This window comes from Procambarus clarkii, chromosome 26, assembly GCF_040958095.1.
Source record: "Procambarus clarkii isolate CNS0578487 chromosome 26, FALCON_Pclarkii_2.0, whole genome shotgun sequence".
Lineage (NCBI taxonomy): Eukaryota > Metazoa > Arthropoda > Malacostraca > Decapoda > Cambaridae > Procambarus > Procambarus clarkii.
In genome coordinates this window covers 14,458,441-14,481,089 of record NC_091175.1, presented here as the reverse complement: position 1 = coordinate 14,481,089, position 22,649 = coordinate 14,458,441, and the positions used below count along the sequence as shown (strand labels likewise).

Genomic DNA, 22,649 nt, shown 5'->3' with positions numbered 1-22,649 from the left:
AATACATGATATAGGGGAAGAATTACCAGTATAAACGGCTAAAGTCACCCACCTGCAACCCGTTTGGGACAAAATACCATTTGATCGAAGTTATCCACACCTTTCATGAACTTATTGTACCATGAAGCCTAGTGGTGAGAAAGAGAGCCTCATGGCGCGCAGTTTGAAACAAACCCAAAGTAAATCGGATAAAAATTGAATTTTATACAAATATTTTAAAAGTTGACATAACTTTATGTCCACTATGCGTTAGCGTTAGACGAAACCGAACGCGCCGGCGCGTCCAGATAGCGCGAAAGTGTTAATATTATATGATAAATTAAATTTTAATTTAATTATTAAATTAAATTGTCATTAAATGTTAAAACTTTCTTCATAAATTTTTTTTAATCTTTTTCATTTTCAACATTAAATCATTAAATTTTTTCCTTAGAAACATTTTAGAATTTTTTTTTATTAGATGATACCTTTAGCTTAATATTAATATTGATATTCATAAGGAAATCACACTAACATGATACATCAATTAGAAAGTCAATTGATGCATTGAGGGGATTTGAACTTGGGAGTACCCAAGTCAAGGGTTCAAATTCCCTCATTGATATATATCACATTAGTGTGATTTCCTTGTGTATTTGAAGCTAGAGCATATGGTGGAAGAACTCCATTACCTATACCTGAGTGCATGTGGGGTTATATGTAAAACCTAGACTGGTTTCAGTATGGGCCTCCAGACATCCTGTCGATTCAGTGAAATCCCTGATTGTATAACTTATACCATGTCATGGTCCAGAGGTAAGGTGTGTGGCTTGGAGTACCCAAGTTGAGTGTTCGAATCCCCTCATTGCTCCAAATGATTTTCTCAATACAGTATTTATATTAATATATATAAATTGTATTGTTAACTGATAAAAACTGTGATATTATTATTTAACCAACAGATCCCTGACAATGATGTAGAGATTATATTTGAATGGACTCCAGCCAAGGTTATTGCTGAGCGACAAAATGTCGAAGAATGGGTGGCACATAATGTGATCACTATGTTTGACCAAGAAAATACACTACCCTTCATAGCTCGCTATCGTAAGGAGAAAACTGGAAATATGGAAGTGGAAAAGCTTCGTGAAATCCAGAATTCCTACTCACAATTAAAGTATGTGTTATTTAATAAATATTTTGATTGTATTATTAGAGAATTTACAAAGCTGGGTTCCCATGTACTGTAACTTCTTGAAAATCTAGGTGATAGCTTCCATGATTCTTACTGTGTGAGGAATTGTAAAAAAATGAAGATAGATTATGTTTATTAAAGCTGAAAGATAAAAAAACAAATGATGAATGTGTGAGGACATTAAATTTATGAAACATAACAATATATGAGAGCTACAATTTTGTTCTATGTCTAAAGAAGGCAGTTATTAATGTACAATATTGTTCTTTTAAATACAAGCACTGCTTTTAGTTACAATCCTTATTTGCCTGGTTTTGTTATTTTCTATGTACAGTACTCTAATAAAAGGTTAATTAATTTGGGTTAGAGGACCCATTTTCCCAAGTGTAGAATCCACTTGAAATCTACACCCCACAAGGAGTAGAAGTGACCTTGGATTTAGGGCTCGAGCCTGGCAGGCTTCTTCCCCACCTCATGAAAAGATGAAATGGGGTAATGGCAATGTTGATGCAATGAATGGATGAAGCATTTTCTTTAATTCTACTCCCACTTATGTTTAACAAGTTTTGGATGGAATTTGTTCAATCTTTGCACTGAAATATGAAGAGATTAACATTATTATGATGTTATGAATTAACACAGCATACGTTTCCTTCTTTCAGGTACTGAAAATATATAATGCATATGATGAACATAATTTATTATAATTTAGTGTTTTTATATTTCCTTATTTTCCCCTGCCTCTTTCCTCCCAACAACACCAACAGCAGCTACCTTAGCATCAATCTCAGCTTGAGATTGTATCTGTCTCTGCAGATCTTGGATACTTTCTTTGAACAGTAAGCAATGATACATTATTCTAGAACTTGGCCTCCAACTAGAATTCTAACAAATAATTCCTTCATATTCATTTGCTGTCCTTGAACTTCTAAGGAAAATTGTCATTATATTCAAGTCATTTAATGTATAAATATCCTGTTTTCCTTTTAAGACATGTACAAGAACGAGTCGTGAAGATTTTAAAGGGTGATCGCAAGAAGCTGCCAGAGGATCGCAAAGCCTCCCTTCTTCGTGCCACTACTATGCATGAAGTGGAACATTTGGTTGGTTTCCATTTGAAGAATATTTTAAATTTTTTTGTTTTAAATTTTTTTAATTTTTTAATTTTCCAGCATTGTTTATATTTTTAAACGATAATGATATACAGTACTGTTCTTTTATAGCTTTTGTAATTTGAGCGCTGGTAAATTGTTATATTTGTTTAAATTTATTTGGTTTTTAATTATTGAATTTGAATCTCGAGCAACTTTCTGGCAAAGATAGTAATATCTTCTTACGGTAAACTCAAAACTCTTTCACTTTATTTTAAGGAAGGACCACTGGGAATGTAATGCAATTTTTCTTGGGTTTTTAGACTGCAGCCTATAAGGGTAGTGGAAAACGCACTTATGCTGAACGAGCACGAGAGCTTGGATTGGAACCTGCAGCTTTAGAAGTCATGCAAGGAACACACAACAAGTTTGTAAGTAGAGTACAGTACCTAAGAGCATAGATGCCTTCACAACACCATTGTAAAGTTTCAAAGTTGTATGTTAAATTTTTGTATTATTTTGTATTTAATTGTAAACTGAATGAAATACTTATTTTGGATTTTATTGTTTTATGATTTATCATAAATAATGTGAATGGATTAAGAAGTCAGTTTTTTATGGGAGGAACCCCTCAGTAGCTCCCAGATTTTTGCTCTGGTACGAACAAGCCTTAATCAAACACATTAGGATTCTGAGGCGGGGCAGCCTCTTCTCCTGCGCTCTGTCAGGTCATCTCGGAGTGGATACACTTGGGCATGGTCGAAACAACGACGTCCCTTAGATGGGTTTCCTGTCTGTTCCCAGTCCCAAAACTGGGAACAGACTCACTGAGAACACTGCTTCCCAGTGAGGCACGTGTTCACACACCTCACCTGGGTCGTGTGGCCCATCTCCATCTGTTTGGGGCTTGGGTGCTGGAATACCTTGTTGCCTGGCTGGTGTTGGCTCCCAGCCAGTACGCGTGTCTGCTGGCCAGGGTTTGGTTCTTTCCCTGCTCGATGAGTGGGTTTCTGGTGTACTGAAGGACATCCCTTCTGATTCCTTTTCGGTTCGGTCTTGGCTGGGTCCTGTGTGGGACTCGGACCGCTTCCTTGTCTCTCCCTCCGGCGTCTTTGCTCCTGGTCCTAACTAACTTGGAGCCTTACTTGTGGGGAGGGTCCTCTGGGCCCTGGGTGGCTAGCCCAATTTTGGCGTTGGGTGCTGCTTGCTCGGTTTCCGAACCCAAGAGTTTTCCCACGGCTCTGCCTCTTGCGGCAGCTCACTCTGGTACGGTTCATTGCTGGTCCGTTCTTCTCCTCAAGTCTTTGTGTCTGGTCTTTTTGACTCGTGTATATCACCTTCTGTTTGGTGATCAGGTGGCTTTGTTAATGGTGTCTCACCTGCGTGCTTTGTCTTGGCATGCAGTCCGCAGATCTTGGCAGTCCTTCTGTTCTTTTGTCTCTGCATAGGGTCCTTCATTTTTGTTGCCGTTGTCCTTCACTCGTGCTGGTTCAGGGCTGTCATCTTCTGTCAAATCCTGTTGCCTCGTATCGTGTGGCACTGGCGGAGCCGCTGTGTCTTGCTTTTGGCGTTGTTATTACTTCTGCGCCATTTTCGCAAGCTGTTTCTGGGATTTTTCACCTCCGGCCTGTTCCTGCACCGCCTGAGCCATCCTGGTCTTTGGACAGTGTGCTCGCTTCTTTCTCTTCCGCTTGGTTTATCGTGACCCCTTCGGCACAGGAAAACAGAACAAGTATTTTATTTGAAGGAGAGTAGAGGAAGGGAATTTTTTAGGCATCTTGAATTTAATCTGTTTTCCTGATATGAGCTTAAATTCTCTCAATTCAAACTTGCTGTGTGTGTGTGGCTTTCCCAGAATGGAAACCTTGCATAAAACAAGTCAGTTCTCACTGAAGACTGGGTGGCTCAAAGTTTTGAGAGGGACTCCACTGCACTGTGCTGATAAAATTCAAGCAATGCCTAAAACTAAAGGTACATTTACTCTAACCCTTCAACTGTTGTTGGAAAAGGGCAAGAATTTATTAGTGCAGTAGTTGATCAGCAAACTTCAGAGCGGTGCTTACTTTGAAAACTGAAAGATCCCCACTAACCGAAAAGATTGTCACTACAGTACTGAAAGATCCAGCTTCTGGTGACTTGCCAGTTACCTATAAAAGGTAAACACTCCTCAGGAATTTATTCTGCTTAAAATAAAATGCAGTGTTTAAGCAGAGATACTAAAGTGACCAATCACCCTAAATAATCCAGTTTTATAATAAGAAAAGTTTAAGCTTAGCTGAAAGGCTACAGATGGGAAAAAGGTCTAACCTAGGTTTGTGATTGGTCATAGTCTGTAACCTAGCTGCTAGCATTGTCAGGATTTGTGAGGTTATTGGGATTTGGTAGAGCCTGTCACACTCATTTAGTGTGAGTTGAGGGTGGTAGTTTTGATTATTAGGCTAAATTTTAGCTTCCCATTGCCAGACGTAATTTCACCAGGAACATAAATTTGCTGGGATTGTGGGTCAGGCCCTTTTCTTCTCCCAAGAACCAGTAGTGGTCCTGCAAAATTGCCTCTCATATTTCCCCTGCTTAGCATTGCTGTGATCATTTCAAGTGCAGCAAATCAGTGTAACCTCTGGTATTGACAACAATTGTTGTGAGATAGCAAATGTGAGTACTGTATTGAGTAAAGGTACATTGTGGATCATTGCATAGTAAATGGTAAGAGGGACATGACATTATATGTTATAATGTCTTTAGTGACATTATAAAGAATTTGATTATAACTGCCATGAAATCCTTCATTAATTCACAATTGTGTTGTAGGCAAATCGGCAGGAGCTCTACGGCCTTATGGACCCCAACAGAGAAGGTTTGCGCACCATAGAAGAAGTTGAACAGGGCCTTCAGCATATAATTGCAGATGTTATAAGTAAAGATCCTCAAGTTTTGGACTGCGTTCGTCAACTGTAAGTGTATACCAGTAGATTGCTGTTGTATCTACTTAAATTGATTTTGTGTTTCAGAGGCGAATTTTTATGTATAGTAGCATAAAGGTAAAATATTTTGATACTGTTCAGAAATTATGATGAAATATGATAAAAAAACGAGGTTATTTGTACAGATAGTAATGTCGTATGATAAATAAAAATCACTGAGAAGAATGGCAAAAATATGTTCAAATGAACAACCAATAATTTTGAATATTGCTAATTACAGCTTTTATTCTTTTTTTCTAATTTCAAAATATGCTAGTTATAGCATTTATAAATTTTCCTTGTATGAAAATTGACTTGTTATAGTAGATTTCTTTATCTGGTGTGAAAATATGCTAGTTATAATATCTACTAGAGGAGGTACCCAGTGTTGCTTAAGTGACTAATGCCTCATCTTTACTACATACTATCTTCATTACTATCACCATCTTCACTGCTATCTACATCACTGAAACCATCTTATCTACACACCATCTTTCCCACTGTAACCATCTTTAACATTGTCTTATTTATTAACCATTAGAAACAACCTTCAGTACTGTTAACTATCTAAGCTACACATGACCATCATCATCATCACTGTAATCATCTTCACAACTTTACTGTCTGTTACTATAACTATTTTTACTACCCAGGCACTACTACGTACCCTATCAACAACAATGATTCAACAACCATTATCATTGCTATCTTCTCTCTCCATCATCACCTTCCCTCCTATTTCACCTTTCTTCTCCTTCACCACCTTCTCTGTACTTTAACTTCCCTTCCCCACCTTCCATAATACTCACCACCTTTCTTAACCTTCATCATCTTCCCTGCACTTCACAACCTTCTCTACCCTTCTCTACCTAGGCTTTTGAAATGGACAAAAGATTGGCAGATGCAGTTTAATGCTGACAAATGTAAGGTTTTGGGGCTAGGTAATGATAATAGAGTTACAAGATACGAGCTAGATGGTGTTGTGATCGCAAAGTCGGATTGCGAAAGGGATCTGGGAGTTATGATTAGTAAGAATTTAAAACCAAAAAATCAATGCATAAATGTTCGTAATAAGGCAAATAGGACACTGGGATTTATTAATCGAAGCATTAGTAACAAGACACCTGGTATTGTTCTTCGGCTATATCATGCTCTGGTTAGGCCCCATTTAGATTATGCAGTTCAGTTTTGGTCGCCGTACTATAGAATGGATATAATTTCACTTGAACGCGTCCAGCGTAGGATGACAAAGTTAATCCCCCAAATTAGAAACATGTCATGTGAAGAAAGATTAACAAAGCTTAAATTGCATTCACTTGAAAGGCGAAGAGTTAGGGGTAACATGATAGAGGTTTACAAGTGGATGAATGGACATAATAAAAGGGGATATTAATAGAGTATTAAAAGTATCAACTCAAGACAGAACACAAAACAATGGGTATAAATTGGATAAGTTTAGATTTAGGAAAGACCTGAATAAATACTGGTTCGGTAACAGGGTAGTTGAGGGGTCCCTTGATTGTTTCAAACATGGATTAGACATGTATATGAGTGGGATTGGGTGGTTATAAATAGGAGCTGCTTTGTATGGCCCAATAGGCCTTCTGCAGTTACCTTTATTCTTATGTTCTTACCCTTCACTGCCTGGCCCTTCACCTATCACCATCTTTCCTGCCATTCACCACCTTCCCTACCATTCACCACTTTCTATCTCATTCACAAACTTCCCCACCCTTTGCCACATTCTCTACTCTTCACCACCTTCCTTTTATCTCAATAATCTTAATGAGGGTGGAGCCTTTTATTTAGCTAGATTGGAAATTAGCATGATTTACCATTTTGCACAAGGTTAAGGGTTGCACAGGGCTCAACACACACCTGTCTATGACTATCCCCAGACACCCTGCTGAGTTTAGTGAGGCAGACCCAAATCATCTGGCCTCCAACTTCAAACAGTCAAATATATACTGTCTGTTATAGATACTGATTTCTTTGCCTAATGCAACATTATGCTACTTGTATATTTTTGTTTACCTGACATCATGTATGCTATTTATAATATTTATTCTCATGCTATGTTTGAAAATACACTATTTATATCATTAAATATTTTTAGTATGAAATGTGGTAGTTATGGCATTTATTGTTTTGTTTAATATGAAAATGTGGTAATTATTGTATTTATTGTCTTTAGTATGAAAATGTGCAAACCAGTGCTGGAGTGCAGCAAGGCACGTAAGCAGCAGAAGAGAGACCAGGGCAAAATGGTGAGCAAGGGGCCAGGACCAAGTGATGATCTATGTTCCAAATATGAAAACTACTTTGAATACAAGAACCTGGCATGGCACACCAAGCCTCATGCTGTGAGTTTTTCATATAATTTACAATTAGTAATATTTTGTATGTGAATGTTGTTGTTGGAAAGCATATTGTGTATGTGACAATAGATTTTTCATATTGTAGTGTATGGTATTTTCATTTATATAATTAGGTAAAACGTTAAATATTAATACTAGTACATATACTGTATATGACTAATATTTTAAAAGTGAAAATTTTTAATTTTTGGTAATTTAAATTAAAAGGTCTAAGAAGGTTCTTAGCCTAATTTCCTCATAAGTGGCTTGTTGATCTCAGATGCTGGCAATGAACCGTGGCGATCATCAGGGTGTTCTCTCTGTAAAAATCGTAATTCCAGACAACACGTATATCCACTTTTTCAACTTCTGCCAGCAAAAGTGGTTGAGATTAGCTCCGCCCCACTATTATCGGACACAGTTAGTCATGACAAGTACAGAGGACAGTTGGGAAAGACTCGGTAAGTTTCATATTGGCTTCGGCTATATTGTGGATTATGCATAGTTTTTAGGTTGATTTATGTTTCATGCACTGTTTCTTAGTTTAAACACTTCATGAATTACATTTTCTGGGGAGAGGCCTTTGTTGCTCTGTTTTGTGGCCTACTGGGGACCAAAGCCTGAACCTGCCCCCCCCCCCCTCACAAGAGTTGCAGGGAGCAGTGGTGTTTATATATTAAGATATTTGTTTATGCTGCCACTGAGGAAGGCACCCAGAAGTAGCAAAACAAAATAAACCACTGCTGGCTTCAAATGAGACCACAGCCTCAAGATACGGCTATAGAACTCCCAAGAATGTAAACAGATGATTGAAATTTAATATAACTGGCACCAGCGCATTTGCTCCATCTCCCGCATTGTTTGGGGGGATGAGGGAGGCATTCAGGGAGGCAGCCAGCTGCTCCACCATCAGCTCTCCTCTGATGTAGTGTGTGTCAGGTACTTTCTCTGTTGGTCTGGCCCCAGTGTGCTTTCTTCTGGTGTTTTGCCTTATTGGCTCTTCTTTACAACTTTGTGTTATGTGGGCCAGGTGTTTAGAGTTCTCACAGCTGCATGTGCTCAGGGTTTTCTTTCCTTTGTGCTCCCTCTTTCTGCCCTTGTTCTGCCAGGCCTTCTTTCCTGGAATGTTCTGGTGACGTTTCTTTAGAAGTCCTCTTTGTTTGTGGTGGCCCTCACCTTGGGGTAAATCGGGTGTCTTGAGCATCGGGTATACAGACGATGAGTCATAATAGCGTAGCTGAAGATATGTCTTTCCCCAGATTGAAATGCCTTGACTGGTGGGGTGTACTGATTGTAGTCGTGCTGCACTTCAGTGCACCAAAGTAGGTTTTTCCAGCTGCCTTAGCTATGCTGGGTTAATTTACATACCAATTTTAAGAGTACCAGTGTAGACTTCCAGAGCATGGGTGCCCCTGTTGGAATTATAACCTTCAGGCCCTGGTAATTCCCCTACAGGATAGGGGGTCGCATGGGTGACCGCAACCCCGCCCGTGCCTCTTGCGAGATGAGGGATGTTTGTCCCACAAGGCAACATTCATTCTGCTTGTTGAGTTGGTGATACCTTTGACTCTGAGTCATGGGGGGTGTGTTCCCCATCATGTTACCATCTTTGTTTTAGGTCTTGTTGCTGTTTTGATTGGGTGCCCAATTGGTTACCCTGGAGCTGGCCCACGTGGGGGTGTCGGTCTTTTTGACCTTGGCTCCGTCCACACCTCCCCATCATGCGTGGTTCACCTTTCCTCTGCTACCTTCCCTTCTCTGTTTCTGGTCCCGTAGCGTTTGAGGGCTTTGGGGTTGGGGGCAAGTTTTATCCTTGGATGTAACTTGGCCAGCTCCCGGGAGGTTGCCCCTTCTGATTCAGGTGCAGAGGCATTTGAACCTTTTAGTCCCGCTGAAACTTCTAGGTCCTTCTTTCCGGCCAGCCCCCTTCTTCTTCAAGGTCACTCCTACGGACCCCATCTATCTGTCCCGAGCAGTGGGTGTGGACGATAGTTCTGCCCAGAGGCCCTTTGGTGGTGTTTCTGGGTCTTTGGGGGGAGTCAACATGGAGGCCTGGTCGAGGACTGGACCGCGGGGACGCTAAGCCCCGAAATCATCTCAAGATAACCTCAAGATGACCAAGCCACTTCTCTGTTGGGCCCAACCCCTTTTGAGTTCAGGTCCTCTTCTCTCAGCTATCAGGACAGGTTGAGAAAATTTCCTCACAGTTTTAGAGGAGAGAAGACCAGAGGAGATATGATAACTACATGTAAGATTCTGAAGGGAATAGACAAAATGAGCAAAGGAGCCTATTTAAATTGAAGAAAGAGGTAGGACAAGGGATCCTCACTGTAAGCTGGACGTTGTATTGAGTCAAAGAGATCTAAGGAAGTTATCCTTCCCTGTATGGGCAGTTGGCAAGTGAAATGCATTGAAGGAAAGGTTTGTTGAAGCTAATTACATATACAATTTTAAGAAAAAATATGATAAAAACATTAATGTTGAGAGAGGTAATTAGTACATCAGGTATAAACGACTAGGTGGGGATAAAGAGCTACATTTCACTACCTACCTACCTGTTGATGATTCCAAGAATCAACGTCCCCACAGTCTGGTCTCTGGCCAGGCCTCCTGGTTGCTGGTCTGATCAACCAGGCTGTTTTATGTGGCTGTTCACAGACTGATTTTAGAGTCACAGTCTGGTTAATCAGGTATCCATTGAAGGTGCTTGTCAAGTTCTCAGTTGAACACTGCAAGAGGTCGGCCAGTTATGTCCCTTACGTTTAAGCGAGGAGTGATGAATTTTTTGGTCTTTGATGTTGATCGAGTTCTCTCCCTCTCTCTCGGTGTGCCTATTACACCTCTGCTTGTCAGTGGGGCTATATTGCACATCCCATAGTCTCTGATAGGTAAACACCAGGTTTTGATCTCTGGTAGGCTTTTAATAATTTGCAAGGGCCTGTTACATTTTGGTATGTATGGAACTATCCAGAGCATTGGTGGCAACAGAGAGCCACCAATGGAGCCCTCCCAGAAAAGTATAGAAATAATTCAAGTTTGGTGAAATATGGGGTTAAAAAATTCTTCCTAATAGTAAATGTAATGACCTGATAAATGTTTGTGCACTAAAATTAGTTTTCTCTTGTATTGTTGTATATGTGTAGTGCTACAGTACATTAATAATGCAGTACAGTACTATTATAGTGTGATAAATTATTGTTTAGTATCATTCATTATTAACAACTTTATTATGAAACAGCAGGTGCCTACAAAATAGTAGGCACTATTTTGTTAAGCAGATAAAAGTTTGGATCGTCAGCAGGAGTATTGCTTTTATGCATTATATCATCTTTTGAAGAGCTGAATAATTGCTGTTATTTTGCAAGATTTGACTGGACATGTGGCTTTCATTTCTCCATTTAGTCAAACCGTTCATGCAGAGGCAGATTCGCAGTGAGTTAACAGAGATGGCAGAGATTGCTTCCGTGGAGGTATTTGCTGCGAACCTTAGGAAGCTACTTCTTACTCCGCCAGTAAGGGGAAAAACAATACTTGCCATTGATCCAGGTAAGTTGGATTTGCATTAGATTTTTATTGTTGTAATTTGTTTATTTTATGCTCATAGGCAGGTATGATCATTTCTTCATGGACTCTGTGTAAGGTTTAACCCCTTAACTGTGCAACACATCAATAGCTGTGGTGAGTAACTGTCGAGTAACTTCCCACCCACCCACCTGCCTGCCCACTTGCCCACCCACCTACCTGCCCACCCACCTACCTGCCCACCCACCTACCTGCCCACCCACCTACCTGCCCACCCACCCACCTGCCCACCCACCCACCTGCCCACCCACCCACCTGCCCACCCTCAGGGAACTCTACCTTATAACCTTAGAGGAGAGAAGAAGCAAAATGGGATATAATGACTGTATACAAGTTATTGAGGATAAGAGACAAATTGGGCACAACAGTCTATTTAAATTGAGAGGAGGTAGGACAGTTGGACATAGGTTGAAGCTGGATACACATTTGAGTCATGAAGATGAATGAAAGTTGTGGCCACCACATTACCCTGTGGTGGTTCCTAAGTGGAATGCATTGAAAGAAGAAGTTGGCAAAGCTACTTACTTCTATTAAAAACTTCAGGAAACAATATGACACAACTTGAATATTAAGAGATATTATTAGTTCATCAGGTATAAAAGACTTTGAGACAGGGCATAAAGATGAAATATCACTCCCATGTACAGTAGTCATTGGCAAGTAAATATTTACTTGGAAAATGCAAGGCACAATCCCAGAGGCATGAAGTATTTGCCAAGAGGGGCAGGGACACCTGCCAGCACACTTATCACAGTTATCAAGGCCACCCTCCCAGATGTCTCCTGGGTGAACCTCCTGATTTTCATACTGAGTTTCAATTTTGAATCACCATTCTTTTTATATTCCAGATGTCTCTTCATTAAATCTTTGGTCAATATAACTTCTTTGACAGATCAATTGGTCTAGCCCACCCTGCCCTTTTTGACAGCTCAAGTTATCTTGCCTACCCTAACTTCTTTCTGCTCCCATATTGGTATTCTGAGTGATATCTATGAACTCTCGAATCTGCTGTGACATGCAGTGCTACATGTATTACCATACTGAGCTGAATTAACACTTTGTTTTAATAATTACTTATTTGCTTGGTCTCCTTGACCCCAAAGCAGTTTGAAGTGACTCCACTCTAATCAGATTATATTTTATTTTCTATTCTTAATGTTCCAGGGAAGTACATATAATAATAGTTATAGTACTTATTGCAGGATTTGCGAATGGATGCAAAATAGGTGTAACAAATGCAACCGGGGAGCAACTTCTGACGACCACAATTTATCCATTCCGTGGAAACCAGCAAATGCAGACAGAGGACTGGAGTAAAGACCATAATGCCAGAACACTCAGGGAAATTGTTCATAAATATGGGTAGGACCAAAAGTATTTTTTATGTGTAGAAATTTAATGCTCTAATAGCTCAATAGTTTTATATATATGAAGAATTTTGTGTCTAAAATTTTCTCCATGTTGGAAGCTTAGAGATTGATACAAAATGTATTTATACTTTAATTTTCTCACATAATTTTCATATTTTATTTTTAGGTGTGAGATGTTTGCTGTGGGTAATGGGTCTGGTTGTCGGGAGACAGAGACATACTTAACTCGATTAATAAGCCAAAAGTGCTTTGACCCATACAATGTCCAGTACACTATAATCAATGAAACTGGTGCTTCTCAGTATTCTTGCTCTCCTGAAGCAAGAGCAGAATTTCCTGGCCTTGATCCAAACCACATCAGTGCTTGTGAGTTAAAAGTAATTTTCTATTTTAAAGTTACCCTATTTTAGGTTTTCTGTCTTTAAATACATTTTCTGTGTTCTGTTAGGCCAATTTCCTTGAAAACTGACCATTTGTCTATTTTGTGCAAGCAGTAAATCAAGTGCATGTAGTCCCTCAGCCTAACCACATTTAGCCTTAGTTGCACAATGTTAATAAATGTGAACAAGCTCATCCATGCTGCTAGAATATTGTGTCCTTATTTATTGCATGTGGAATACTAATTTGGGTCTTTAGATGAGGTTAAGTTACTGTTTAATCTCTCTCATCTTCCATCAACAATTGTGTGTAATAAGTTGTGTTATGGAAGATATTCTGATGGGAGTTCTGATACTCCTCAAGCCCAACCCAGTGCTAGACTTGTGATTGCTTGATCCAACAAACTGTTTCATGGAATGGCCTGCAGTCCCCCATATCAATTACAGCCTGATTGGTCCAGTACTTCTCACAGAAACTGTAATTTTCTGTGGAGAGCCCCTCCAGCTTCCCGGAGCCTACGGGCTGATATGCATGTATTTGAATGTGGCAACATTCCTTTGAATGGAGTTCTAATGCCTACTGGACCACGAGCCAGAACCTGGCCCACTCAGAGAGACACAAGGACCAATGGCTTATAGGAACCCCCCGCTGTGGTTGGAAGCATTCTATGTCTGCTGTCGACCGGGTTATGCATCCCAAAACAGACCCCAACTGGTGAAAAACTGCTACTGATAGCTGAACTGATAAGCAAAACTCCCCAATCTGAAAAGAAGCAAACAAGCATGAAGTCACACCTGTCACCACGCTGCCCGTGTGTGCAGCTCCCCCCCTCCCCGGGAGAAGGATGGGCGGGGTATTCCAGACCCCTGCGCCAGTAATTAAACTTCAGTTCTAAGGCTGTTGTGCTTGGTGACGGTCGTTCGTCTCTGGCTCCAGACTCTGTGCAGTACTGTGCCCTTGCGGTGTTGTTCTGCTATGTTGTGTGTGCACCAGTTGTACTGTAGTCTGTTTTGCTTCGCTTAACTTTCTGGGTGCTTCCCTGGTGGTGGCAGTTATGATTAACTTTAAATATAAAGTGTTCATAGGTCATCGCTCCCGGTGCTTCTCTGAGGAGGGCCAGGTTTTGGCTTGTGGTCCCTGGTAGGTAGGCAAATAGAACTCCGTGGCTGATGGCACCTAGTACTATGGCACTGAATCAGTGAAATAGCTTCAGGGAGCCTCTGGGGCTCACCCAGAAATTGGCATTTCATTACATTCAATGCTGGTTTTCTGAGGGTGGGGGGGATGGGGGGCAATTGAAAAGGTTGGGAACCCCTGATATAGATAGTTAAGTGTTATAGAAACTTGAAATTTTTAATTGAACTTTAGAGTAGCCTATAATGGTTTCACCCTAGTATTTTTAAACAGATTTTAATTACTTAATTATTTTTATGTAAATACTAAAGTATTTAATCTTTCTTTAACAGTGTCATTGGCCCGAAGACTGCAAGATCCTCTTTTAGAATACATTAAGGTCCATCCAATGCATATGGGCGTTGGCATGTACCAACATGATATTCCTGAGCGTATTCTACATGCCTCTTTAGACTCTGTCATGACTGAATGCGTGTCTTTTGTTGGCGTTGACATTAATTCGGCATCAGAGTTTGTCCTGAGGTGTGTCTAATAGGATTGGTGGTTGCCAATTCATTACCATACTGTATTGTATATTATATATGTTTTAACAAAATACAACACTGTAATAAATTTTTGTTTCAACAGAGTTTTGTTAATAAATGTCTTATTCTCTGGAGGAGGCCCTTGTTGCTCCCCTAAAACTACTGTGCTGATATAGTGCCAAACTACTAGGTGCAATCAATTGCAGAGTTCTTTTAAGCCTACCAGTGACCATAAGCCAGAACCTGGCTTCTTTCAGAGTGGCACAGGAAGCAGTGGCACTTGTGATAAAAATTCTATGAATTTATTCATATCTGCCACCCACTGGGGGGGGCACCCAGAAGAACATTGAGACAAAGCAGACCACTGCTGATTAGAAATGAGACTGCAGCCTTAAAACCGCCAAAAGAATTCCACCAACTGTGCCTACAAGTGATCCAAAATTCACGAAACTAGTGCAAGCTCATTCGCCCCTCTCTACTGTGTCCTGTTTTTTCTGGGGGGAGCCCCGTCGGCTCCCCGGAGCTTTACCGGCTGATATGCTAATGTCAGACTTTGGCATCAGTCATGTGTATGGAGTTCTAGGGCCTACCGGGGACCACGAGCCAGAACCTGGCCCCCTCAGAGAGGCAAGGGGAGCAATGGCCTATAGAAACCCCCGTGTGGTTGGAAGCATTCTATGTCTGCCATCGACCGGGTCAAGCATCCAGAAAGGTAAGCATTCCAAAACAAACCCCTATTCTGGTGAAAATTGTTACCTAAGCCGAACTAGTGAATAGAACTCTTCAACAGAAAACACGGAAACTAGTATGACGTCATACGTCACCGCGCCGCTGTCTGCGCAGCTCCCCCCTCCCCGGGAGGGGGAAGGGGGAGCCCCAGACCTCCCACGCCGGCTATCCACCCATCAGTTCTTCGGCTGATGCTATAGGCAATGGTTATGTGCTCCGGCTCCAGTGGTTGTTTCAGCACTGTACCTAGAGTGTGGTGTCTGTTTTCTAGGTGGTGCGTGAGCCGGGTGTGATTCTTCAGTACTCGGGCTGCATGCGCCTAGGGTTCCCTTCCCTAGGTGCCCTGTAAGTACTGCCCTTGGGGCTTGGGGCCACCTTCCACAAGTTCCTTGGGTCCTGCCCCTGCTTGGCCGTTTACCGCTTGGTTTTCGGCCGCTCTTTGTGTGCTCGGGTGTTCTGTCTCCCTTGTTCGCCTTAGAGTAAGGGGCAGTGTTTGCACTGGTGGGGCGCGGGGTACTGTGCAGCTTGTCTTTACCAATCATAGCGGCCGGCTCTGTTCCGCTTGGGTACGCTGTCCTCTTGCGGGGTTTTCTTTTTCTTTTGTTTATATACCTGGTGGGGGGGTCTGCCTTCGTTCTTGCCCCCTTGTGTCCCTTGTGTTCTGAGTATTTCTGGTGGTACCCCCTGCTAGGTCCCCGTGAGTGTACACGTCCCGGGGGTTCAGCTCTTAGAAAGTTGTTTGGTAGCTTGGGTGCCGGTTAGCAGTACCCTGCCTGGGATTACCTGAGCGCGAGTCCTCTTAAAGTAAACGCTCGGGACCCTGGGAAACCCCTGGGGGCGCGCGGGTCCGATGGATGTGACCCCAGAGCCCCCCCCTCGCTTCCAGCGAGTTTGAGGGTTGCTCTCACCTTTTGTCTCTGGGTGACTCTCTGTTTTGCCTCCGTCTGCTGCCTGTGGGGTCGGTGACACCTTCGACCCGGTGTCCTGCGAGTTTGGTTGCTCGTTGTGGCTCGGTTACCCAGATGTGCTAACAAAGCGGGTGCGGGCAGCAGGGGCGTTGCGCTTGAGCCTTGGTGGTGGCAACGTTCTCGTGGTTTCCTCCCCGGGAGCCCCGGGGCTGCCCCGTTGTATTTCGTTTTTCCCCTGGTTCACCCTTCCTGCCTGCATCCGGTTCCTTACCGTCTGTAGGTTCAGGGCGGGGTGTTTGGTGGTGTTGAGACTCGGGCAGTCTCGGGGAATTCCCCTTCCGGGGTAGTGACGGGGGCATTTGGGCCTGTTCCTCCAGCCGTGTTGTATGTGTCTGCCAGTGGGCTCCCTTCCTTAGTGTTTTCACGGCTGCCCCGGTTTTCTGGTACGGCCGGGGCTTTGGGGGAACGGCTCGGCCCCGGGGCCTGTCGTGTAGGTTCCCGGGGCTGGGGAGGGGCTGACTTGGGGGGCCTTGGCCCCGTTAGACCCCGTGGGGGGTTTTATCCCCCTCTAGGCGGGGCTTGTGGTTACGCGGAGTGGGGTTTTTCCTCCCCACTCGCCGTACGTGCTGTTGGACGTCGGCCCCTCCCCGGGCTCGGTTCCTTGGCCTTTGAGTCGGTTGGTTCCGTCCTGTGGGTGGATGTTTCCTCCCCCGCTTTTTGGGACGGTGTTTTTGTCATGTTTCCCCGTTCGATGGGGTTCTGCGTGACTTTTGATCTCGGGTGCGCCTGCGCCTTCGTGTGCCTTCGGGACTAGTGTTGGCTTCTGTGTTCTCGAGGGTACGGGAAGGTTTTTCGCTACTTCCCGCATTATTGGAACGTCTGTCGGCTCCTAGTACTTGTCGCCCTGTTGGGCTACTTGTCGCCCTGTTGGGCTACTTGTCGCCCTGTTGGGCTACTTGTCGCCCTGTTGGGCTACTTGTCGCCCTGTTGGGCTACTTGTCGCCCTGTTGGGCTACTTGTCGCCCGGTTGGGCTACTTGTCGCCCGGTTGGGCTACTTGTCGGCCGTTTGGGCTACTTGTCGCCCGTTTGGGCTACTTGTCGCCCGTTTGGGTTCTCTTTTTTTGGGCTCTTTGCTTCTTTGGCCGGTTTTCTTGTTCCTGCTTCCTCTTTTGGCTCTTTTTCTCGTGCAATAGTCCTGGCTGGCGCCTTCCCGCAGGGAGGGTGTGCGGTTCGGCCAGCGTGTTATGCGCATGCGCCGTGGAGTTTGTTTTGGTCTGGGCGATGGTTCAGTGCTGGGGTTTTGCGCCCTTTTTTGCTACAGTGCTTCGCCTCTCGTTCTTCTCCCTGGCTGCGGTATGTGCCCCTTTGCGCCAGGGGTGTCCTGGTTCCCAGTTGTGGGGAGGACACCGCGGTTTTCTGTGTCATGGGTGTGGACCGCCTCCTTCGCCTCTCCCTGTTCTCCTGCGGGTCCGGCTCTGGCGTCTTCACCTGGCGGTGCTCCCAAGTTCTTCTGGGCACGGTTGAGTCGTGTCAAGTTCGAGCCACCATTCGCCAGGTGAGTTTCTGCGGTCTGGCGTCTTTTGGCCGGGCGCTGGATGCGGCGGTGTTCATATACCTGTCTTTATTTAGGTATAATTTTGTACGACTGAGACCGTTCGCACACCAGTGACTGTCCCTTTATCACCCCTTCCTGTCCCCCTCATGTGCATGTCCAACCCATGCTGGAGTTCAGGGGACCCTCCTTTTTTAATGTTGTGAGGTGTGGGGGTTGTAGGGTTGGTTCTGTACTCACCTGGTGAGGCTCCTGGCTGTGCTTGCAGGATTTGAGCTCTGGCTCTTGGGTCCCGCCTATCTGGTAGAACTTGCGGGATAGTACCAGTGGAGTGCAGTGGTGCTATTGGCACTTTTGGGGAACACTGTATTACCATCAGTGGTCTGTGCTTGTTACACGACCTACTTGCGAGCATAAGCCTTCTTGCTGGTTCGTCCGTGGACTTCCAGGGCGCACTGGCCTGTTTTCGTATGGCAGTTCCGGCCCGTCCTGGTTGTGGGGGTATGTGGGCCGGTGGACTGCTCCTAGCAGCTGCCTGGTGGGCCATCCTCTGGCCGGTCTGGCCTGACCTTGGGCCGGGCTTGAGGTGTAAAAGAGCTCCCAGTACCTCATCCAGCAGGTATCGAGCGGGGTTTCTCCGCCGTCGGTCGCCTGGTGCAGGTTTCTGGGCCTGCAGGGTTTTGTCGTGTCTCCGTTGGCCCTGTCTGGGGTTTGCCTGCTCCGTTCTCTGCCTTTGCAGAGGGGAGTTGCTATTTACATGTTGCATGTTGCAGTGGTGCCTGTTGCTGCTGCTGCTGCACGTGTGCATTGGTACCGTGTTTCACGGTGGCGTGTCCTTGTTCCTGTGTCCGGTTGTGGAGTGGCACTTTGCTGCCGTTTTGTGCCTGGGGATTGCGTGGGGTTTTTGTCCCTGCCTGATTGTCCACCCCTGGTTGTTCTCCTGGTTTTTTTTTTTTTTTTTGGGCTTCTGCTCTTTCTTCCTGCCTCTTCTGCAGCAGGGATGTTCTGCGTGTGTTCTTAGGCGTTGGTCAGCCTGTGTCCTGTGATGTGCTTCTTTGTCTCGGTCTGTTGCAGTTGTTCGGGCCCCTTGGTTCGGGTCCTGTTCTGGCGGCGACCCTTCCGCCTTCTTTGGTTTTCCTAGCTTGCCCTGCCGGTTGTTGTTGTTGTTTTAATTTTTTTGGGGGGGTTCTTGCGATGTCTCGCGTCGGACCCGTCGTTTCTGAACTCCTGGCGGGCTTGCATGCTTCGGAGTTTTTCTGTTCGGCAGACGTTCCATCTCCTTGTGCCGCCTGGGTTTCGGTGGTCGCGCCCGAGATCTTCTCGCGGCTCCGCCTTTTTCCTGGGCTCGGGGGGGCCTTGTCGGGGCTGCTTATGTTCTGCCTCGTGGTCTCGCCTCCGGTTGGTGGTCGGGTGGCTTCGTGGTAGGTGTCCCACCTGCGTGCTTCTTGGCGGCAGTATGGGGTATTTTGGCGGTCCTTCCTTTTCCTGTCCCTTCTTCGGTGGGTCCTTCTTGTTGGCTTGGTTTACTCTCGGCTTGGTTTTCTAGTGGGGGTTGGGGGCCGTCGTCTTGCCACATACTGTCGCCTCTTTTCGTGCGGCGCAGGCGGAGCCGCTTCAGCTTGCTTTCGGTCTTGGTGTTGCTTCTGCACCGTTAGTCAGCTGTCTTGTGCGTCATTTCACCTCCGGCCTGTTCGTGCGCCGCTTGCACCATCCTGGTCTCTGGTCAGCGTGCTCTGTCTTCTCCTCGGTTGGTAGTGCCCCTTCGGTTCCGGTGTGTTTTTTCGTCGGCTCTTTCCTTTGGGCCTTTGCCTCTGGGGGTCGGTTCGCTGTGTTTTCTTGCTCCTTCGGTTTTAGCGTTTTGGTTGTTTGATGGCAGCAGTCTCCATCTTTTCTGGCGCGGGGTGGGGCTGCTGCATTCTGGAGGGGTCCAGGGTTTGTTGGTGCTTTGTTGGTCGGGCCGGGGGTGTGTCGTTTTTGTGTTCAGTGGCGGCCCTCTGCTGTTGTTTGCGTGCCACGGCGTTTGGGTCCGGAGCGCGTTTTGCGTTGATCCGGTTCTGTTCTTCCCGGTTCGCGGGTGATGGTGTCCCGGGTGGTCAGCCGTGTTCTTGTGGCTAAGCTGCCTGTGTTCTTCCCTCATGCCTGTGGCGTTCGTGGCTTCGCTGCTCTCGCTGCCGTCTGGGCGACGTGGCCTTGCAGTCTTTCGGGCATGGATTTTTAGTGTTCGTGCAGGGGCGTTGCTGCTCGTGGTTCTCGTGTTGTTCCCGGGATTTTCGGGGCTGTGGCGCCTTGGGTTGGCGTTTGCTGCCGGTTGTCTCGCCTCCTTGGGGGGTGCGTGGTGTCCGCCTCCCGGTTTTGTCCCTTTGACCTTCCTCTGTGGGTAGTTAGCTCCGGGGAGCCGACGGGGCTCCCCCCAGAAAACCAGCGTTGAATGTAATGAAACGCCATTTTCTGGGTGAGACCCGGAGGCTCCCCGGCAACCCTCCCTCCCTCCGGTCGGCGTTTTTCGCGTGTTTTGACATCCAGCCTCAGAACTGATGGGTGGATAGCCGGCGTGGGAGGTCTGGGGCTCCCCCTTCCCCCTCCCGGGGAGGGGGGAGCTGCGCAGACAGCGGCGCGGTGACGTATGACGTCATACTAGTTTCCGTGTTTTCTGTTGAAGAGTTCTATTCACTAGTTCGGCTTAGGTAACAATTTTCACCAGAATAGGGGTTTGTTTTGGAATGCTTACCTTTCTGGATGCTTGACCCGGTCGATGGCAGACATAGAATGCTTCCAACCACACGGGGGTTTCTATAGGCCATTGCTCCCCTTGCCTCTCTGAGGGGGCCAGGTTCTGGCTCGTGGTCCCCGGTAGGCCCTAGAACTCCATACACATGACTGATGCCAAAGTCTGACATTAGCATATCAGCCGGTAAAGCTCCGGGGAGCCTCCGGGTCTCACCCAGAAAATGGCGTTTCATTACATTCAACGCTGGTTTTTTCAGTTAAGTGGTGTTTTACCTTTGCGGGTGTTCTTGTACACAGTTGTGCCGGGAGTTTAGTGTGCCTGGGGCTGCATGTGCTCAAGGTTGTCTTCCCTGGAGTGTTTAGGAATCGCTCCCTTTGGGGAGTTTCCTTTTTTTTGTGGTGATGTTCATCCTTAAGTTGTCTTTATCTCTCCAAATGTCGGGAGTGAATTTGACTGGTGGGGCACACTGTGGTTCGCACAACCTTGCCGGCACACCGAGGTAGTCCTTCCAGTCAATTACATGGCTGGTTTGATCTACTGTTCTCCATTGCTTACTTGTCCTTCATGGTCTGGTGTTCTGAGAGATTGTGGAATTTGACTTAATTTTTTTATAATTTCAGTGGGCTTTTGCTTCATTTGTACCCATTTGCCACTGTGGGGTTTTATTCATGCCTTTCCCTGCCACTATTAGGTTTTACCTAGTGTCTAGGTATGAATCAACCCCTTTTTGGTTTCCTCTCTTGCCCGTTCTGCTGGCATCGAGTATCATGGGTGCTTATACAATTATACAGGATTTACAAGCGTAACATTTTTTGTGTTGCAGTTGTGTTAGTTATGTGCCTAGTTGAATGACCCAAACCAGCTTTGCTTTGTTAGGGTTCAGGATTTGGAGGTGCTGGTTAATTCAACTGTGGTTCCTGCCCCACATCTTGTTCCTTCCTCGTTGGGCATAGTTCGCCCTTTCCCTGGCCCTCCCAATACTCCCCTGTCCTGCTTCTGGCCCCAAAGTATCTGATGGTTTTGGGGCTGAATTTAGCTTGAGATGTGTCCTGGGCAAGACCCTCTTCCTCCCCAGGGGTTGCCCCTTCCGATTCAGGCATGGAGGCAGTTGAGCCTATTGGTCCTGCCGAGGCATCTGCGTTCCTCTAGCCAGCCCCCCCACCTTTGAGAATTCCTTCTTAGACTTTGCTTCTCTATCCCAGGCGGTGGGTGTGTATGATGGTTCTGCTCCGGGGCCCTCTTCTGCGGTTCGGGAGGCTTAGAGAAAGTTGAAGTTGGGTTCTTGGGTCCCAGCTGACCTTTTGTGGACTCTTGGCCTTCTGTAGAGGTACTTTTGTTGCACGGGTTGGGTTCTTTTACCTTCTCTCCCACCTCCACCCACCCACCCTGTATGAGTTTGATTTGGTTGCAAATTCTCTTGAAGTTCAGTTCTGTGTGACTTTGGGTTCCTGGCCAGTGGTCTGTCCTACTTCTGCCCCATCTCCACCGAATGGACTGTTGATGCCGCCTTCTTCTGCTTTGCTGGACGTTCGTGCACCTGGACTGAGATCTCTCTGCTTCACCTTGGTCTCTGTGTCTTCCACTTTACGCGATGCTGTTCCCCAACTGCAGAGCCCACTCGGTAGATGCCTTTTGGCTGGACTGGTCAAGGTAGGGGTTCCTGTACTTCTTCCCCCCGATTCGGCTGTTGCTCTGGGTCCTGGCACACGTAGAGTCCTACAGTGGGAAGGTAATCCTTTTGCCTCTCTGGAGGCTGGCCCAGCCTTGATTTTAGATGCTGCTTGCTCGGTATCCAAACCCAGTCATTTTCCTATGGTTCTGCCTTTATCAGAAGGTTGGCCCAATGACATGTTTTGCTAGTTCGACCTCCTCGACCTCCTGTCAGGCCTTAGGGGCCTGACAGCTACTGGACAGTGCTCGGGATTCGTAGTCCTAAGATTCCAAGTTCGAATTCCTGGTGGAGGCGGAAACAAATTGGCAGAGTTTCTTTCACCCTGATGCTCCTGTTCACCTAACAGTAAATAGGTACCTGGTAGTTAGACAGCTGCTACGGGCTGCTTCCTGGAGATGTGTAACAAAAAGGAGGCCTGGTCGAGGACTGAGCTGCGGGGACACTAAGCCCCGAAATCATCTCAAGATAACCTGAAGATAATCTCCTCTG

The 22,649-nt window shown here is 45.5% G+C and overlaps 1 protein-coding gene across 3 annotated transcripts in view; it reads left to right on the top strand.

Annotated features, from left to right (window-relative positions):
• The window catches only part of LOC123756801 (S1 RNA-binding domain-containing protein 1), a 39,264-nt gene that overhangs the window by 6,000 nt on the left and 10,615 nt on the right, over window positions 1-22,649 (top strand). For all 3 annotated transcript variants that reach the window (XM_045740148.2, XM_045740147.2, XM_045740149.2), the window contains exons 4-13: window positions 942-1,156; window positions 2,166-2,277; window positions 2,589-2,696; window positions 5,074-5,216; window positions 7,420-7,588; window positions 7,863-8,043; window positions 10,985-11,128; window positions 12,367-12,526; window positions 12,701-12,900; window positions 14,379-14,568. In XM_045740148.2, the coding sequence (XP_045596104.1) occupies window positions 942-1,156; window positions 2,166-2,277; window positions 2,589-2,696; window positions 5,074-5,216; window positions 7,420-7,588; window positions 7,863-8,043; window positions 10,985-11,128; window positions 12,367-12,526; window positions 12,701-12,900; window positions 14,379-14,568 (1,622 nt within the window). The remainder of the gene's footprint in view (window positions 1-941; window positions 1,157-2,165; window positions 2,278-2,588; window positions 2,697-5,073; window positions 5,217-7,419; window positions 7,589-7,862; window positions 8,044-10,984; window positions 11,129-12,366; window positions 12,527-12,700; window positions 12,901-14,378; window positions 14,569-22,649) is intronic.